This window comes from Gopherus flavomarginatus, chromosome 1, assembly GCF_025201925.1.
Source record: "Gopherus flavomarginatus isolate rGopFla2 chromosome 1, rGopFla2.mat.asm, whole genome shotgun sequence".
Classification (NCBI taxonomy): Eukaryota; Metazoa; Chordata; order Testudines; family Testudinidae; genus Gopherus; species Gopherus flavomarginatus.
This window is the reverse complement of record NC_066617.1, coordinates 178,587,535-178,602,606: the sequence shown is the minus strand read 5'-3', so window position 1 is coordinate 178,602,606 and position 15,072 is coordinate 178,587,535. Positions and strand designations below refer to the sequence as shown.

The following is a 15,072-nucleotide window of genomic DNA, read 5'->3' as shown; positions in this document are numbered from 1 at the left end:
CTGAAGGCAGTGCAGAAGTAAGGGTGGCAATACCTTGACCCCCTCCCCTCCCAAAATAACCTTGCAACCCCTTTTGGGTCAGGACTCCCAGATGGAGAAACGCTAGTCTCCCCCTTGAAATCTGTATAGTATAAGGCAAGGGTTGGCAGCCTTTCAGAAATGGTGTGCCGAGTCTTCATTTACTCACTCTAATTTAAGGTTTCGTGTGCCAGTAATACATTTTAACATTTTCAGAAGGTCTCTTTCTATAAGTCTTCTATAATATATAACTAAACTATTGGCTTTTAAAATGTTTAGGAAGCTTCATTTAAAATTAAAATTCAGAGCCCCCTGGACCAGTGGACAGGACCCAGGCAGTGTGAGTGCCACTGAAAATCAGCTCGTGTGCTGCCTTTGGCACATATGCCATAAGTTGCCTACCCTTGGTATAGGGTAAAAACACACGAGACCAGATTTCATGGTCTGTGATACATTTTTTCTTGGCCATGAATTTTGGTATAGCCCTACATATTATCCTTTGAAATGCATAACACTTCTCAGGGTTTATGTTAGTCATGTTTTGGTCTTCCCCAACCCCTCCCCCCACCGGAGACATCACAGTCCCATAATAGATAGATACAGTGATCTCCTAAAAGATTGAATTCAGTAAAGTTTGTCCAGGATATTGCAGGAAATTGCCATATCTGTCACAAGTGCTGTCTGTATCATTGGGGAATAAGAAGAAGAATTGGGTACACTCCTGTTGGAGCATGGACCCTGGGCCTATGCTAAAAACAATTGCCATTGTAATTTCCTGGCAGGCTTGTAACACCACACATCAGTCCTCAGCGTTGCTAGCTCCAGTGCACAGGTGTTCACACCACTTCTGGAATTACGTTTTCTCTGAGCAAGACTGATGTCCACGACCAGTGCAGAGTTAACGTAGGCAGCAAGGGTTGATTATGTAGCTGTGATGGTGTACTTGGTCTTTCCAAAGGCATCCCAGAATGCTCCTAACCAACCTTTGCTGGCCACTTTTACAGCTGAGAGCACCTTCCCTGTCATGTCAAGTTGTCTGCATGGTATTGTCTTGTACTTAGATTATAAAGATCTTTGGGGCAGAGACTGTCTTGGTTTTGTGTTTGTATTGTGTCTAGAAATAGAGTTCAGGTCTGTAGCAAGGCCACCCAGGTGCTATAGTAATACAAATACTGTTTCTAACAAGATTCCTGGAGTGTCACTCTGGAGCCTATATTGTCTGAGTCAGTGTGAAGCAGTGGAAACAGCTATAAATATGGGTGAGAGCTATCGCCGGGTTGAACAATCTACTGGGTTTTATGGTATGTTACTGTCCAATTTAAGTTCTCATCCATTTTTTACTTTAATTACACCCATGTGGTGTACAGCTGTAGTAAGTCACGTGTCTATGCCATGCCAAGAGTCCTAGACTATTGTGCCTTCAGAGATAACTCAACCAATTACCACCCTTGGTGTACAGCTAATCTGCATGGAACAATTTCATTGGTTGTATTAAGGAGACTGCAAAAATAGTGTATTACCTGGCCAAACTGCCACCCCCATAAATCTTCCAGCACAACCATCATATGCAATAGCTGCAAACACACCCAGCCCCTCCCTGCAGCACACACCCCTCTTTCTCCACCAGCAGAAATCCACACAACTTTCCCAGCACAGCACGACGACTAATGCATCCTCCCTTCCCCTAGTATGACCTCCACGCAATTAAATCCAAACATCACTCTGAAACCTAGAATGTCTGAATCAGTGTGAGGTGATGGAAACAGCTACAAGCATGACTGAGAGAACACTTTTTGTTCACAATATCACCAGTTTCACTCATCACTGGAATTCAGACATTTTTGGCTTTTATGCACAACTTTATGAATTACACCTGTGCAAGTCCACGGGCATTCAGCTACTACTATTAGTGTTGCTCTTGGTTCTGCCTGGCCACTGAACACCTCATCTGATACTAGGCAAGCTGGATAGCAGCTAGGCAGTGCCTGGGTGTTCTCTTGCCCATCCCTACAATACAGATATCAGCAGCCCTCGTGGGATCCATATCCTCAGATCAACAAGCATAGTGAAGACAGATGAATATGGAATTCATTAATGATAGCATTGATATTCATATCCATGATTATAGACCATATCTATATACAAGATTCACAGGTTTAAGCGTCGGTTCTTGGGAGCAGCTAAATTAGTGCAAACCCCTCTGTGGGCCCTTAATTTGAGAGGCTTATATCAATTTAGCTTAGTTTGGTAAATTAACTGTGGTTTATACCAGTTTAACTAAGTCACTTTTACAAAAACACATTCATTTATCTTAGTGCAACTTCTTATGCAGTCAAGGCTTTTCTTTCCTTTTTCTCCTATAAAGTACTCAGTAATTCAAAGGCTATAAAAAATAAATCAGTTTGATAGTTTATAGTAATTTTTAAAGATATAATGAAAGCTCTTAAGCTACCTAAATTGGATTCCTTAAAGTCTGAAAAAGCTTTGTTGCTGTGGCAATCTTAAACAAAAAGAGGAAGATCTTGACTAAGAACATATATGTAACTGATCACTAGCAGAGATATTACAATTTTTTTTTTTGTTTCAGAGTGGTTGCCGTGTTAGTCTGTATCAGCAAAAAGAATGAGGAGTACTTGTGGCACCTTAGACTAACACATTTATTTGAGCATAAGCTTTTGTAGGCTAAAACCCACTTCATCGGATGCATGCAGTGGAGAATACAGTAGGAAGATATATATACACAGAGGCCATGAAAAAATGGGTGTTGCCATATCAGCTATAACTAGAGTAATCAGTTAAGGTGAGCTATTATCAGCAGGAGAAAAAAACTTTTGTAGTGATAATCAGGATGGCCCATTTCCAACAGTTGACAAGAAGGTGTGAGTAATAGTAGGGGCAAAAATTAGCATGGTGAGCCATTGAATATAATGAAAAACCTTTGAAGAAGCTCTAAACCGTGAATGCCTATGTGGTCACAGAGTAGTCATTAACTGGTAAACAGTTACTCAAACCGCTTAGTGTATAAAAGCAATTTTAAGTTTACACCTGAAATTAAGGAATAATCAGGAGCTGAGACAAAGGTGTGCAGTTCTCTTGTCTGTTACTTCAGTAACTACTTCATCCTGCAACAGTTGAGGAGTCTTTATACCACTTCATAATGAGCAAGAAAGCGGACATTTGCAGAGCTGCTTGGATATTTCTTTGAACTTCAGAATGGATGTTGGCACAGAGGCCCCACAACTTCCAACTAGAGAAATCAGCTTTGGGAGACGAGCAGCTACATGCAAGGATGGTTGGGATCAGTACCTAAGTGATCAGTTACACCCAGGGGAAACCCATGGGAAGTATCTTCTGATGCCAAAATGATGATCAAAGGCTAACCTGGGATGGGCTAAAACAGATATCACTCCAAAAAAAGTTTGTAAACTGTGCAAGCCATTTTTGGCCATTTCAAAGATCATAGATTTTTCCATGAACAAAGCAGCAATAAATTATTGCAGGAATTCAAGGGACACCTTTTCTCACTGGATGGTTAGAAGGTGACATAAGACACTTGTATTCCAAATGGAACTCTGCAAATGTTTGTCAGAAGCAGGAGGTAACTTTCTGATTGGCTCACAAAGGGATTTACCGGGAACAGGTTAGACATCCCATTGGTAACAGGCTAAGAGGCTTTTTTTGTGTTCGGTTATTTGATCCTTGAGGCTGAAGTATCTGGACAAAAAGACACAGTCTACCAGCTGCCTACTGAAGGCTCCTCCTCTCCCCCAATACCTTATCTTGTCCTAAGACACATACCATATTAACTGTCCCTTTAAAGTCTTAGGGAGACAATGAAATCTGGGAAAAGAACCAGATACAGTTGTCAGAACACCATCATTGAAATTAACTACCTGAATGTTCTATCTTAAGAAATCAGTTCTTGCAAATGTCGATACCTTTGTATCGATTTCAACTGATGAATAGGTTTTTATGCATATTTTGCCATGTGATAACTTAATATAACCAAGTTAAGTACTTCTCAAAGCATGTATCTGAGAGACAAAGTGGGTGAAGTAATATCTTTTATTGGATCAACTTCTTGATAGGGGGGCAGAGAGGTCCTGAGGAAGAGCTCTATGTAGCTCAAAAGCTTTTTGATCAACTTCTGTTGATGAGAGAGACAAGTTTTTGAGCTACACAGAGCTCTTCCTCAGGACCCCCGCCGCCCTCCTCCCCCACTCCCAAAGAAGTTGGTCCAGTAAAAAATATTACCTTATGTACCTTGTCTTTCTAACATCTTGAGACCGATACAGCTACAACACTGCATACAGTATGTAGCTGAGTCAGTTCTGTAAGTGAATTACAGGTATGTATTATACATTTTGTTTTAGTTACAAGTTTAACCATAGTTGTTTGGAAATAATACTAAATAAGTAAGAGCTAAGGTTTAAAGAACTTGCTGCATATATTTAGCCTCACTCTGTAACAGGAAACTGGTCACAGCAAGGTTTGCTCTTGGCACAGATATACCCTTAGTAGCAGCAATCTGAAAGTGACACATCTTGTGGTTTCAAGCTCTCAGTTAGGAAGGAGAAACTCTTTGGCTTGTCAGTAAAAGAATTTTACCTTTGTTTGAAAACTTGGCTATTGTGACACAAAAGTCTACAATACTGGTAAATATCGGATGAATTAGGAATAGTTTTCAGTTGTTACCTGCATATTTGGGAGTAAATTGCATCTTAGCTAGGAGTATCATTAGGAAAGGTAACATTTGAATTAAATTGACAACTTTGCTTTATGAAGTTACAGTTTAGTTAGTAAAGTGTGTTTTTAAATTTAGGCTTGAGTTATAGGCAATTCCACCAATGTTGCAATTCAACCAGTTATTTAATTGACAAGTTGATAAGGATTCATAGTCCTTTGTTGGTACCCAAACCACATGCCCCAAATATGGTAGAACTAGGTAGGGTAGCTTACTTGTAGAAGACTGTCATAAGTGTCAGATGCATTTGATAGATTTTAACATTCATGGTAAAATTTAATTCTTTTAGATCTTGTAAAAACTAGCATCTTGCTTTCTGTATCCTATTCTTAAAAATTCTGTTCTGGCTAATAAAACCTATAAATCTTGAAATAGTGCTCCAGCCTTTACCCTAAGGAACCAAAATCCAGAGAATCATGACAAGCTTGATATCAGTACTGATTGATTAAAAACATTAATGTGTTTTGATACCATTCTCACAAAGCACACATGTATAATGAGAAATAACTTTTAATATTTTAAAACATAGTTCTTTGGGATTTTTGTGAATTACACAAGACAATCAGTGGTGGGTTAGCAGACATACAGAGGCATGTCTCCCTGCATCTGTGTACTTTACTGGGGGATAATATGGCTATCAGGGTGCTACTTCAGCAGCATATCCCATTCTCAGATGTGAAAACAAAAACAAGGTGACTGGCTCCCATGTACACCACAGTAAATCCACTTATCTCTGCATGGTACTCAAGCATCTCTCCCCTTCTGCCTGTGAGAAGTGATGCATCCCCTGGGGCTCCTCTTCCTTAAGTGGGGAATGATCTCAGTGGATCACATGGAATAGCCTAGAGGGGATATCCTGCCTCCAGACCGGGGCACATGGCTCCCGTTCATTTCTAGTTCCTAAAAGGAAACAGAGGGGAAGTAGTTCAGCTGCAAAACAAACAAAAGAACTCAAAGTTAAAACTAAAAGATAGGAAGAATAAAAATCTGCTCATCACTGGTTTCTGCACAGATCCCCACCCCCAAAAGTAGGGTGCCCATTGTAATAAGTATAGAAGAAGCAGCTGCCTCATCATGACATCCACTAGAGTGATGACATAGTCCTTAGCCCTTACGATGAATGGGCAGCTCATGCAGGGAGCAAAACAAAATGTGTGAATATTCCATAAACATAGTGCACTTGCACAGGGAGACGAACTGGGCATTGGCAGTATTGTAGGGTACGGTGACCTATACCCTCCAGTGCTTGCTGTGGGAATGCCTTATGTGGGCATAGTACATCATGAGTAGGCTGAAACAAATGACTAATGCAGGTGCTCTGCACCCTTGAAACCTAACTAGTTCAGCTGTACCTGGGGCAGGCTGCAGTGGTGCAGTTATCTAAAGTAGATACAACCCTGGACTGTCTTGTTCAAACTTTTATAGCCTTAATTGGAGACGTTGAAACAAGTGAAAGGTGTGGAAAACCTTGCAATTCTGTATGATGGCTTTTCCGAACAGCAGTGGTATAGTTGTTAACTCAGACTTCTATTATAAACTATCTTTGTACTCATGTTGATTTTTAACTCTTCTGGCTGTTCACTTGGCCTCGCTCAAAAGGTGTGTGTTGGAGACAATTTGAGCAAAGTAATACTGTCACTCTTTGATAACCTGAAAAGGAAACATTACAGATATGTGGAGCGATGTATTAAGGTTGAGGAAGCACTAGCAAAGACTCTAGAAGTAGTCTTTCTTTGCTCACACGTATACTCTTTTATTACAGTTGTGCAGTATGCATGATATTTAAGTGCGAAACAGCTACATATTATTTATCAGTGATCTCAATGTGTTGCTTATGCCCATTTCTTCCCTCAAATGTGCTTGCTTTTTCCAACTGACTTCAATGGGATTTGCACAGATGTACCTGAGAACAAAGTAATGTGTAACATGAGTCAGGGTTCTTGTTGTACATTTAACTTCTGCACTCCTTGACTTCTGAATGGTTAAAATGCAGGCTGTATCCTTGGTTTATGGAAACTTTTTTGTTCTTATGTAAAGTACTCAGAATGCATGCTCAGAACAGAGGGAACTCTGCTTGTCCTCAGCTAGCTTTTCCGTTTGTGCTGCATGTGTTCACCCTTGAATCTATGTGACTTCCTCCTGCTCTGAAAGGATCTAAGGGAGAAAGGAGGCTTTTTGTAGCTCACATTTTTACTAACTAGAAAATGAAGCAAAGTGTTGAATCTCTTTTTTTTTTTTTTCCTCCCCCCAGACAATCTGCCTGCATTCCCCACTGGCATGGTGGTAGCGATAGCCATTGGTGTGACTCTAGTTGTCTTGCTGCTCATTGCGGTTATCGTGTGTGTTGTCAGAAAGAAGAACTCTAAAAAGCATTACTCTGGGTAAGAGATCCAACCCTTTTTACCAGTGTTGGGTGGGGGTGGGGAGTAAGGGAAGAGTGAAAGGACCACAAGTGGTTGAGATGAGGCAGGAGTCATTTCAGCCACCTCCTGTCTTCAGCTGGCCATCATGACCTCCCCAAAGGAATGTAGTACCAAGAGGAGCGGTAGTCTGATAGCTGGGGAACTGTCATTCCTACCAGTGCTCTCTAGGCTTATGCATTATTATTGATATCTTTCTTTGTAATATACTTTAAAGCAGTGGTTCTCAAACTGTGGATTGGGACCCCAGAGTGGGTCGTGACCCCATTTTAATGCGGTTGCCAGGGCTGGCTTAGACTTGCTGGGGCCCAAGCCCCATTACCTGGGGCTGAAGCCTGAGGGCTTCAAGTCCTGAGCATCGGGCTCAGGTTACAGGCCCCCTGCCTGGGACTGAAGCCCTTGGGCTTCGGCTTTGGTCCACCCCACCCAGGGCGGTGGGGCTTGGGCACGCTCAGGCGTTGATCCCTGCTCCTGGGGTCATGTAGTAATTTTTGTTAGAAAGGCGTCGTGGTTGCAATGAAGTTTGAGAACCCCTGCTTTAAAGGACAAATCAACCCCCAAGTGGTGTCATTACAGTGCAAACATGAGGTACTTTGATTTGTTTCAGTCCGTACTAAATAACATCTGCCCTCAGTGATTTTTAAAAATAAAATAGTTGAAATATTCTATTTTTAGTCTGTTACTATGACGTGTCAATAGTGCATATTATATGGTACTACTAACATGAAATGTAAGGATATAAAAATTAGGAACTCATTAAATGAAGCACAGTATCCAAAACATTTTTTAGAAGTTCTGTTTCTCAGGAAACTTTTTGAAACTGTGTTAATTTGATTTGTAAAGAAGACAAATGTCAAAATGTCTAGTTTTTCAGAGAAATGAAAATTGAGTTTTGACCTGCTCTTTTTGTTAGTGGTGGTATTGCTAGCAATACAAGGCTAAGATACAGAATACCTGCAAGAATTAAGGACACCAGGAGAGCAATTAATGAAAATTCCCAATACTGAAACAATGCCGGTTGCAAGTCTAAATTTTATCCCTTGGGGAAAAATGCACAGGCTGGTTTGAACTAGTTCAAAAGCCTTTAAGTCATGTCCTGGAAACCGTATATAATAATAGATCCTGACCTGGGGAGAGAGATACCATTATGAGAACTGACAGACAGGAGTCTGTGACCAACGCAGAAACACATCCTGTGGGAGGACCTGAAGTGTATTAGACCAACCAGGTTCTCCATGTGGAAGGTGGACGACCACCTGGTAAGCTAGGCTTGTGTATAAGCTTTTTATTATGTTTTCTCTGAAATGCTTTTGCTCTGAATAAATAGTACTTTGCTTTATGAAAGCTGGGTCACTTGATAACCCTGTTGCTGTTCCTGAGAGAAGAGAACTGCAAGTGCTGAAGTCAGACTTACTGAGGCAATCATAGTGAATTTCAGGGGTCTGCAACCAAAGACCCCAGTCTAGAGGGAGAGAATCACAGGATTCCACCTCAAGGAAGGTGAGCGCAGGAGGCTCAGAGTTGAAACCTAAGGGAGAGAACCTCAAGGAGACTATAATAGGGTCAGAGGTGCAGTTACCTCTGGAACTGTGACATGTGGTGGTAGCAGGTGTGGGATCTATGACAGTGATAAATTTCTAACAGTACCAACAGCAGTGAAAACAAATATTGTAGAAAGAAGCACCAAGAAAAGTCAGTCATTCAGGGAAAGAGACAAAGCCAGGAAAGATGAATTATGAGCAACTAGGAAAAATCAAATGGTGGAATTATGCAGAGGCAGCTAAACTCAAGAGCTGACAAAGGCACAGCTGATTGAACTGCCATACTCTGAGGCCCAGAAAGGATATTTAAGGCTGCAAGTGCACCCAGCTCTCAGGGAGAAATGGCAGATGTTGAGAGAGACCGCCTCCTAGCAAGAAGTGGAGAAGAGGAGGATCCCAGGCAGCAACTGTGCTTCATCCAGACTGAATTCACTACTTGAGCGGTTGATGTGGAACAACTTGCAATTTGAAGAGAAAAAACTGCAGCTTGCGAGAGGCAGGCTGCGCTTGGAAACCCAGAAACCTAGGGACCAGGAACAGCAGCCTCAGTACAAAGAGACAGCACCAGTGTAAGCAAGGAGAAAGGGAAAAGCAGCAGCAAGAAGGAGAAAAGGAGAGCCAGCTGGAGCTTGAATTGGAGAGAGAGTGCTAAGCATCGCTTGTTCCAGGAGTTGGAGACAGATCCTGTATATCTGGTTCCTCTGAAGACATAGACTCCAAAGTCTTACCTTGCTTTAGGAACAGGTGTATTTTTAAATGCTTTTGAAATGAGTTGTGAATTGAACAGGGTGGGTGTGAGGACATGGTAGTGTCTGGCTTCACTGCTGACGGGAAGACCTTAAAGCTTTCATCCATATAGCCAGAAAGGACTATAGAAACTATGAGCAATGTAACCATGTGTTACTGCTGAAGTTTAAACTGACACTTGAAGTGTATAGGAAGAAGTTCGAGTGTTGAAAAGGGACTATGAACTATGCTGAGGTTGCAACCCAAATTAGGAGAACAGGTGTGGTGACCACAGCTGGAAAATAAGTTTTTCCTGTCAAACCCAGGCTGTCTGCATATTCATTAGCTTAACAGGGATGCAGTGGGCTCAGAAACTGGGGATCAGGCCTAGAGAAAGGTCCAGCTCTACTGGGTGGGAGACCACCCCAGAGGGACCCCTGGGTGAATGGTGAAAAGCACTAACAAACTGGCTCATGTTTCTGGAATTGCCTAGTCTGTCTGCAGAGGCCCAGTGCAGTCCTGGAAAGGTTGTCTGCATGTCAACCTTAAGAGTTAACTCTGTGACTGAGTCTCTAGAGGGAGGAAGTCACACAGCCAACTTATTTGGGGCATACAGTGTTCATGCTGATGGGTTTACACCCCAAACAACTGCACATAGGCCTTAGCAGACAAAGAACTTGAAACTGTATAAAATAACAGCTCTGGCCTATGGTGAGAGGCCCTATCTGGGAACTGACTGGCATGAGACTGTGGCCAACAAACAGGCCCTGCAGGAGCACCTGAAGTGTATTAGACCTCCCAGAGTTGGTCTCCCATGTGGAAGATGGGTGGCCACCTACTAAGTTAGGTATGTATACAAGTTGTTTTAAGATGTTTTCTCTCAAATACTTTTGTTCTAAATAGATAGTAAGTTGCTTTCTGAAAGTTGGCTGCTCACTGGATAACCCTAACACTGCCCCTGAGAGAACAGAACATCAGGTGCTGAACAGAAGTCAGACCTACTGAGGTGATCACAGTGACTTGTAGGAGTCTGCAGCCAACGACTCCAGTCTGTAGTGAGAGACTCATGGGGTTCTGCTCTGAGAAAGGCAACAGCTACAGGCCTGAGACCTAAGTTGCATGCCCTCAAGGAGGCCATCGGGGTCAGAGGTGCAATTAATTTGAATGGTGACAGTGTCTAAAGAGCTCATCCCCACCCTACCCTGTTCCCAGCTGGAGACCTTGGAGAAAATGGGTTCATTAGAGTCCAATGGTAAGACTGAGTGAAGTCAGCTGTGTGTGCTCAGAGTTCAGTGTGGAAAGCCTGGCTTTCTTTTGGTTTGTGTTTTTCCCCATAACTAAAGGAAGCATGCACTGACACGCATCAAAGGTGCTTATATCAGGAGTCAAATGCCTTGCTTCAGGTTGTTCCACTCTAGTGTTTTCCAGGTGAAGGATGCCAGTGCGGGTGCCAGGGTTGGGTCTGTAATATTCGTGCACTGTAAATTCTAATAGATTTAACTATTATAGGTCACCTTCCAGCAAAGTCATCTTTAAACTTAATACTGCTTTCACTGACCATACCAGCCCGGCATGTGTTGGTTAAGGAGAGGGCCAGATGTACTGTGATTGCTGTTAATATCACTACCAAAGGTTCATGGACTAATTTTTAAGTGAAACTAACCCAATATGTGGCAGTGTAATGCACAGATTGGGATAATGGTTCTGTCTTGAGCTAAAGTGGGGAGGGGGCATTTGGGTGGTGTTGAGAACCCCTGCATGGCAATGCCAAAACCTCCATTCTTACTCTGACTTTGGTTTTTTTTCCTTTGTGCCTTGATGTGCTGGGATCGGATCCTGCTTATCTTCATCTCCTTACAGAGATCCTGATATAGACGCCAGATTGGGAATGTAACAGGGCTGGGTCTCCTCTTCCAGTCCCACTAGACACCATGGTAACTAATCACATTGGTGATTGCTGTTAATACCTGTGTGTATGTGTACACATTTCCTCTTCCCTTGCTGACTAACCAGCTAGCTCTGTGCTAACATAACTCCATTGTGACTTGTGCTGGATTGTCCTGTTACAGACTGTTGGCAAAGGGATGGCACATTTCATTGGGAGCTTGGGATTCATTGTCTTCTGTCTAATTGGGGTGGGAATGCTACTTATCCCGATCAGTGTACCTCAGTCTCTTCTAGTAGTGAACTCATCAATGGACTAGAACATAGACCATTCAGAGTTCTTCCCTGTGGGAATAAAACTTCTAAATTCCCAGTGCCTATTCTTCTTTGTGACAATAATGATGGATTTCTAAAGTACCCATCACCATGAACTCTAGGTGCACAAATGTCTTAAAATTCCTTTGTGACCTTTAGGTACAATACAGACTTGTAGGAATACACAGTCATCCCCAGAAATCTGCTATAACCCATTTTAGCCATTTAAAGGGCTGCTTAGTCAATTTCAGCCAGAGTAGAAGCTCCTCACTGCTGGGTCTCCAGGTCCCTTTTTCTACTATTCCCCTTTTTACTGTCATGTGTCTGAGATGCTGGCTCTCTAAAGGTTTGATTCACCCTTTGGCTAACAAAAAGGTTGGCCTATGAGGAGTTGCGTTCTGCTCAATGTCATTGTCATTATTCACCTGTTTGTATTTGCTGCATGTGTAAGGGGTGGGGCATTATGGGGGGGAGAGGGGTTAGTTAGTGGGCAGAAAAGTGGTGTTAAAGGGAGTTCCTATATTTGTTTTGTGTATAGAAAGTGGTGACATGTTTCTGTAGTGTATACTTGGGTAAGAGGAGAAAGGTGAGGCCAGTGTTCAGAGGTATAGACTGCTGCTGGGACCAAGGGTTGCCTAATGAAATTTTAAAGGACCATTGCTCATTTTGGTCTCGTGTAATCCCAGGTCCATCCCAGATATGTGAATGTTTCCTTCTACTTTCTCTCCCCAGTCTCTTCTATGGAGTTTGAAAGGAGCAGGTAGAAAAGCAAACCTAACTGAACTAACTTTAGAGCTGTCAGCCTCCTCCCCCAAACTATTCCCAGAGTTGCTGAGTGAAATGTCTTCGATCTGTCCTGTTAGAAGTATAAGGGGCTGCAATTATGACCCAGCCAGTCTGTCACCTGTGACTACTCTGATTGCCACTACAGGAACTGGCATCCTGAGAACAAGGATTGAATTAGTCTGGAATCCCAGACAAGTCAAATACAAAAGAATTAGCCAGGAGACGTATGACAGCCTCCTATGTAGCATGAAAGAGCTGGTGGTTCCTGCCACTCTTGTTAGATGTAGTAATGGTGAAGTCCTCGCTGATAATGGGCTGAGGAGGGGGTTAGTTAGCCTATGCACAGTTAGAAAGCAGTTTGTATTCACATCTGGATGTTCTCTGATGTGGCATACATAGGACAAGAAAGCAAATTCCCAGGTTATTATGGCTTAATCTGGCTTTATTAGGTAGAGGAGAGTAGCTGTGATATGTATGAGGACAAGTGTACAACAGACTGGGTAGGCAGGAGAACATGTGAACTGGTCTCAATACCCATTGTGATCACTTTTACTTTGGCATAGCCTGCCACTTCATCCTGCCATCACTCGCTTTTGTTTTTTGTTCCTGTTTTTTGTTTGTCTCTTGAATGTTGTCCTGCAAATTCTGCTCTGCCACCTCGTCAGCTGCAGTACCTCTGAGAGCTTGATGTCGCCGGTTAAGCAGGCTCCACGGAAGTCACCCTCCGACACAGAGGGTTTGGTAAACCACGTGCCCACCAGATTGCACCAGGTAAATTTCAGTACTTTCCAATGCAGGGACCCCCCAGGGCGTGGGAGAGGTGGATCCATGCTGTGGAGAGGATGAAGGTGGGGTGGGAGAGGTGAATTAGCTGGCTGTGTTGTTCCATGTACTCAGGCAGCTGGGAGGAAAAGGGATCTGCTCTGTATGGGATTTGGTGTAAAGCTGTAGTTGAAGTTCGTGAACTATACTTCCTAGCTTTAGCATTTCCAAAAAGCAGGGATTCAACCAAGCCGTTAATGAACAGACAATGAGGTGTATGTCCCTTTTGGCCTTGTGCTCTCTATAGGAAGAAGACTTGTTAGTTAACATGGTAACTGACATGAGGTAAAACCCTAGTGAAGACAAGGCAGTTTGCTGCCTTCACTTCTGTTAGCAGATTGAGGTTGTCATCGTTGTCATAGTGTATGCTAAGGTGACACGTGACCAGGATTCATCACTGAATTTGGTCTGCTGGTTGGATTGTTAGCTTCCCTGGCTTGGGCCAGGTACTGACAGGGAGTGTGACATGAATGCCGATCCATGCCCCTGCGGTTGAAATAAAGATATTCTTACATGTGAAAACTACATCATTTTCAGTAGCATTTTACCTCATGTCAGTTAGCGCATGTTAACTAGCATGAGGTAAGAACACACCTCTTTTTCCTAGTGCAGATGCACACTAAGACTGTGTCTACACGGTAGCTGGGAGGTGTAATTCCCAGCTTAGGTAGATGTATACATGCTAGCTCTGCTTAAGATAGTGCTTTAAAAATAGTAGCGAGCCTACGGCAGCATGGACAATGGCTTGGGGTAGCTGCTTGAGTAAGTACCTAGGATCTTGGACAGGGTTGTACTCTTGCAGCTAGCCTGAGCTGCTGCCCACACTGTTGCAGCTACATTGCCTTTTTAGTGTGTCCGCTCAAGCAGAGCTAGCATATACGTCTTCCGGAGTTGCACCTCCCAGCTGCAGCGTAGATGTAGCCTAACTGATGAATACACCTGTGTTAGAAAGAGTGAGTCAATACAATTGAAACACAAAACAGTAACAGTCTGCCTGTGAGTATGATGCCTTTGGCTCCCGTACGTTCATTCAACCTTGTGGACTTCTAACAGTTCATTTCACGCTCCTGAGGCTTTGAACCTCTATGGTTCCACTCAACAATTGAAGGCAGAATCTAATACTGACCTAGACAATCATTCCACAGAAAATGAAAAGTGCCTTCATGAAGTATGGGAAAAATCTAGTGGAAAGCCTAGAAATCTCTCAAACAGGGACACTATATATAATATGGGTGTGAGTTGGCAAGAATGTTCAGGGCTCCTTGCTACATCTCCACTATAGCACTTCTGGTGAAGACGCTCTAAGCCAATTGGAGACAGTTCTCCTGTTGGCTTAACTCCTGCCGTCTCAAGAGGCGGTAGCTATGTCAACAGGAGAAGCCCTCCCACTGGCATCGTGCTGTCTACACCAGTGCTTAGGTTGGTGTAACTTATGTTGCTCAAGGGTGTGGATTAGTCATACTCGTGACTGATATAAGTTATACCGAAGTAACCTGTAGTGTAGACAGGGTCCTTGTAATGCATGACTAGATGTCTGACTGGAGCTGACTGAAGAAATGAGACCTAATAATCCAAATGAGTGATCTGTATGAACACTCTAAACGTACTGTATGAAATCTTTTGTTAATAGTGCCAATCTTGCTAAGCACTTCATAGAGCAGAATGAAGGCAAAGTCCCTGGCCTATAGAGTTTACAATCTACATGTATGAAAAGCCACAGGGTGACATTCTGGAAAAGAAGATTAGGTGGTTTCATAGATCTGTATTTCTGGTGACTGACTTTTAGCCATGGTGTTAGCTGGAGGACTTTGTAAGT

The 15,072-nt window shown here is 42.8% G+C and overlaps 1 protein-coding gene across 13 annotated transcripts in view; it reads left to right on the top strand.

The window, feature by feature from the left end:
- The window catches only part of MPZL1 (myelin protein zero like 1), a 126,352-nt gene that overhangs the window by 60,608 nt on the left and 50,672 nt on the right, over positions 1-15,072 (top strand). For 6 of the 13 annotated variants that reach the window (XM_050960121.1, XM_050960050.1, XM_050960039.1 and 3 more), the window contains 2 exons: positions 7,014-7,143; positions 13,100-13,205. In XM_050960121.1, the coding sequence (XP_050816078.1) occupies positions 7,014-7,143; positions 13,100-13,205 (236 nt within the window). Of the gene's footprint in view, positions 1-7,013; positions 7,144-10,352; positions 11,384-13,099; positions 13,206-15,072 lie in introns of those variants that run through there. The other 7 variants (XM_050960087.1, XM_050960079.1, XM_050960060.1 and 4 more) reach the window with 5 other exon arrangements.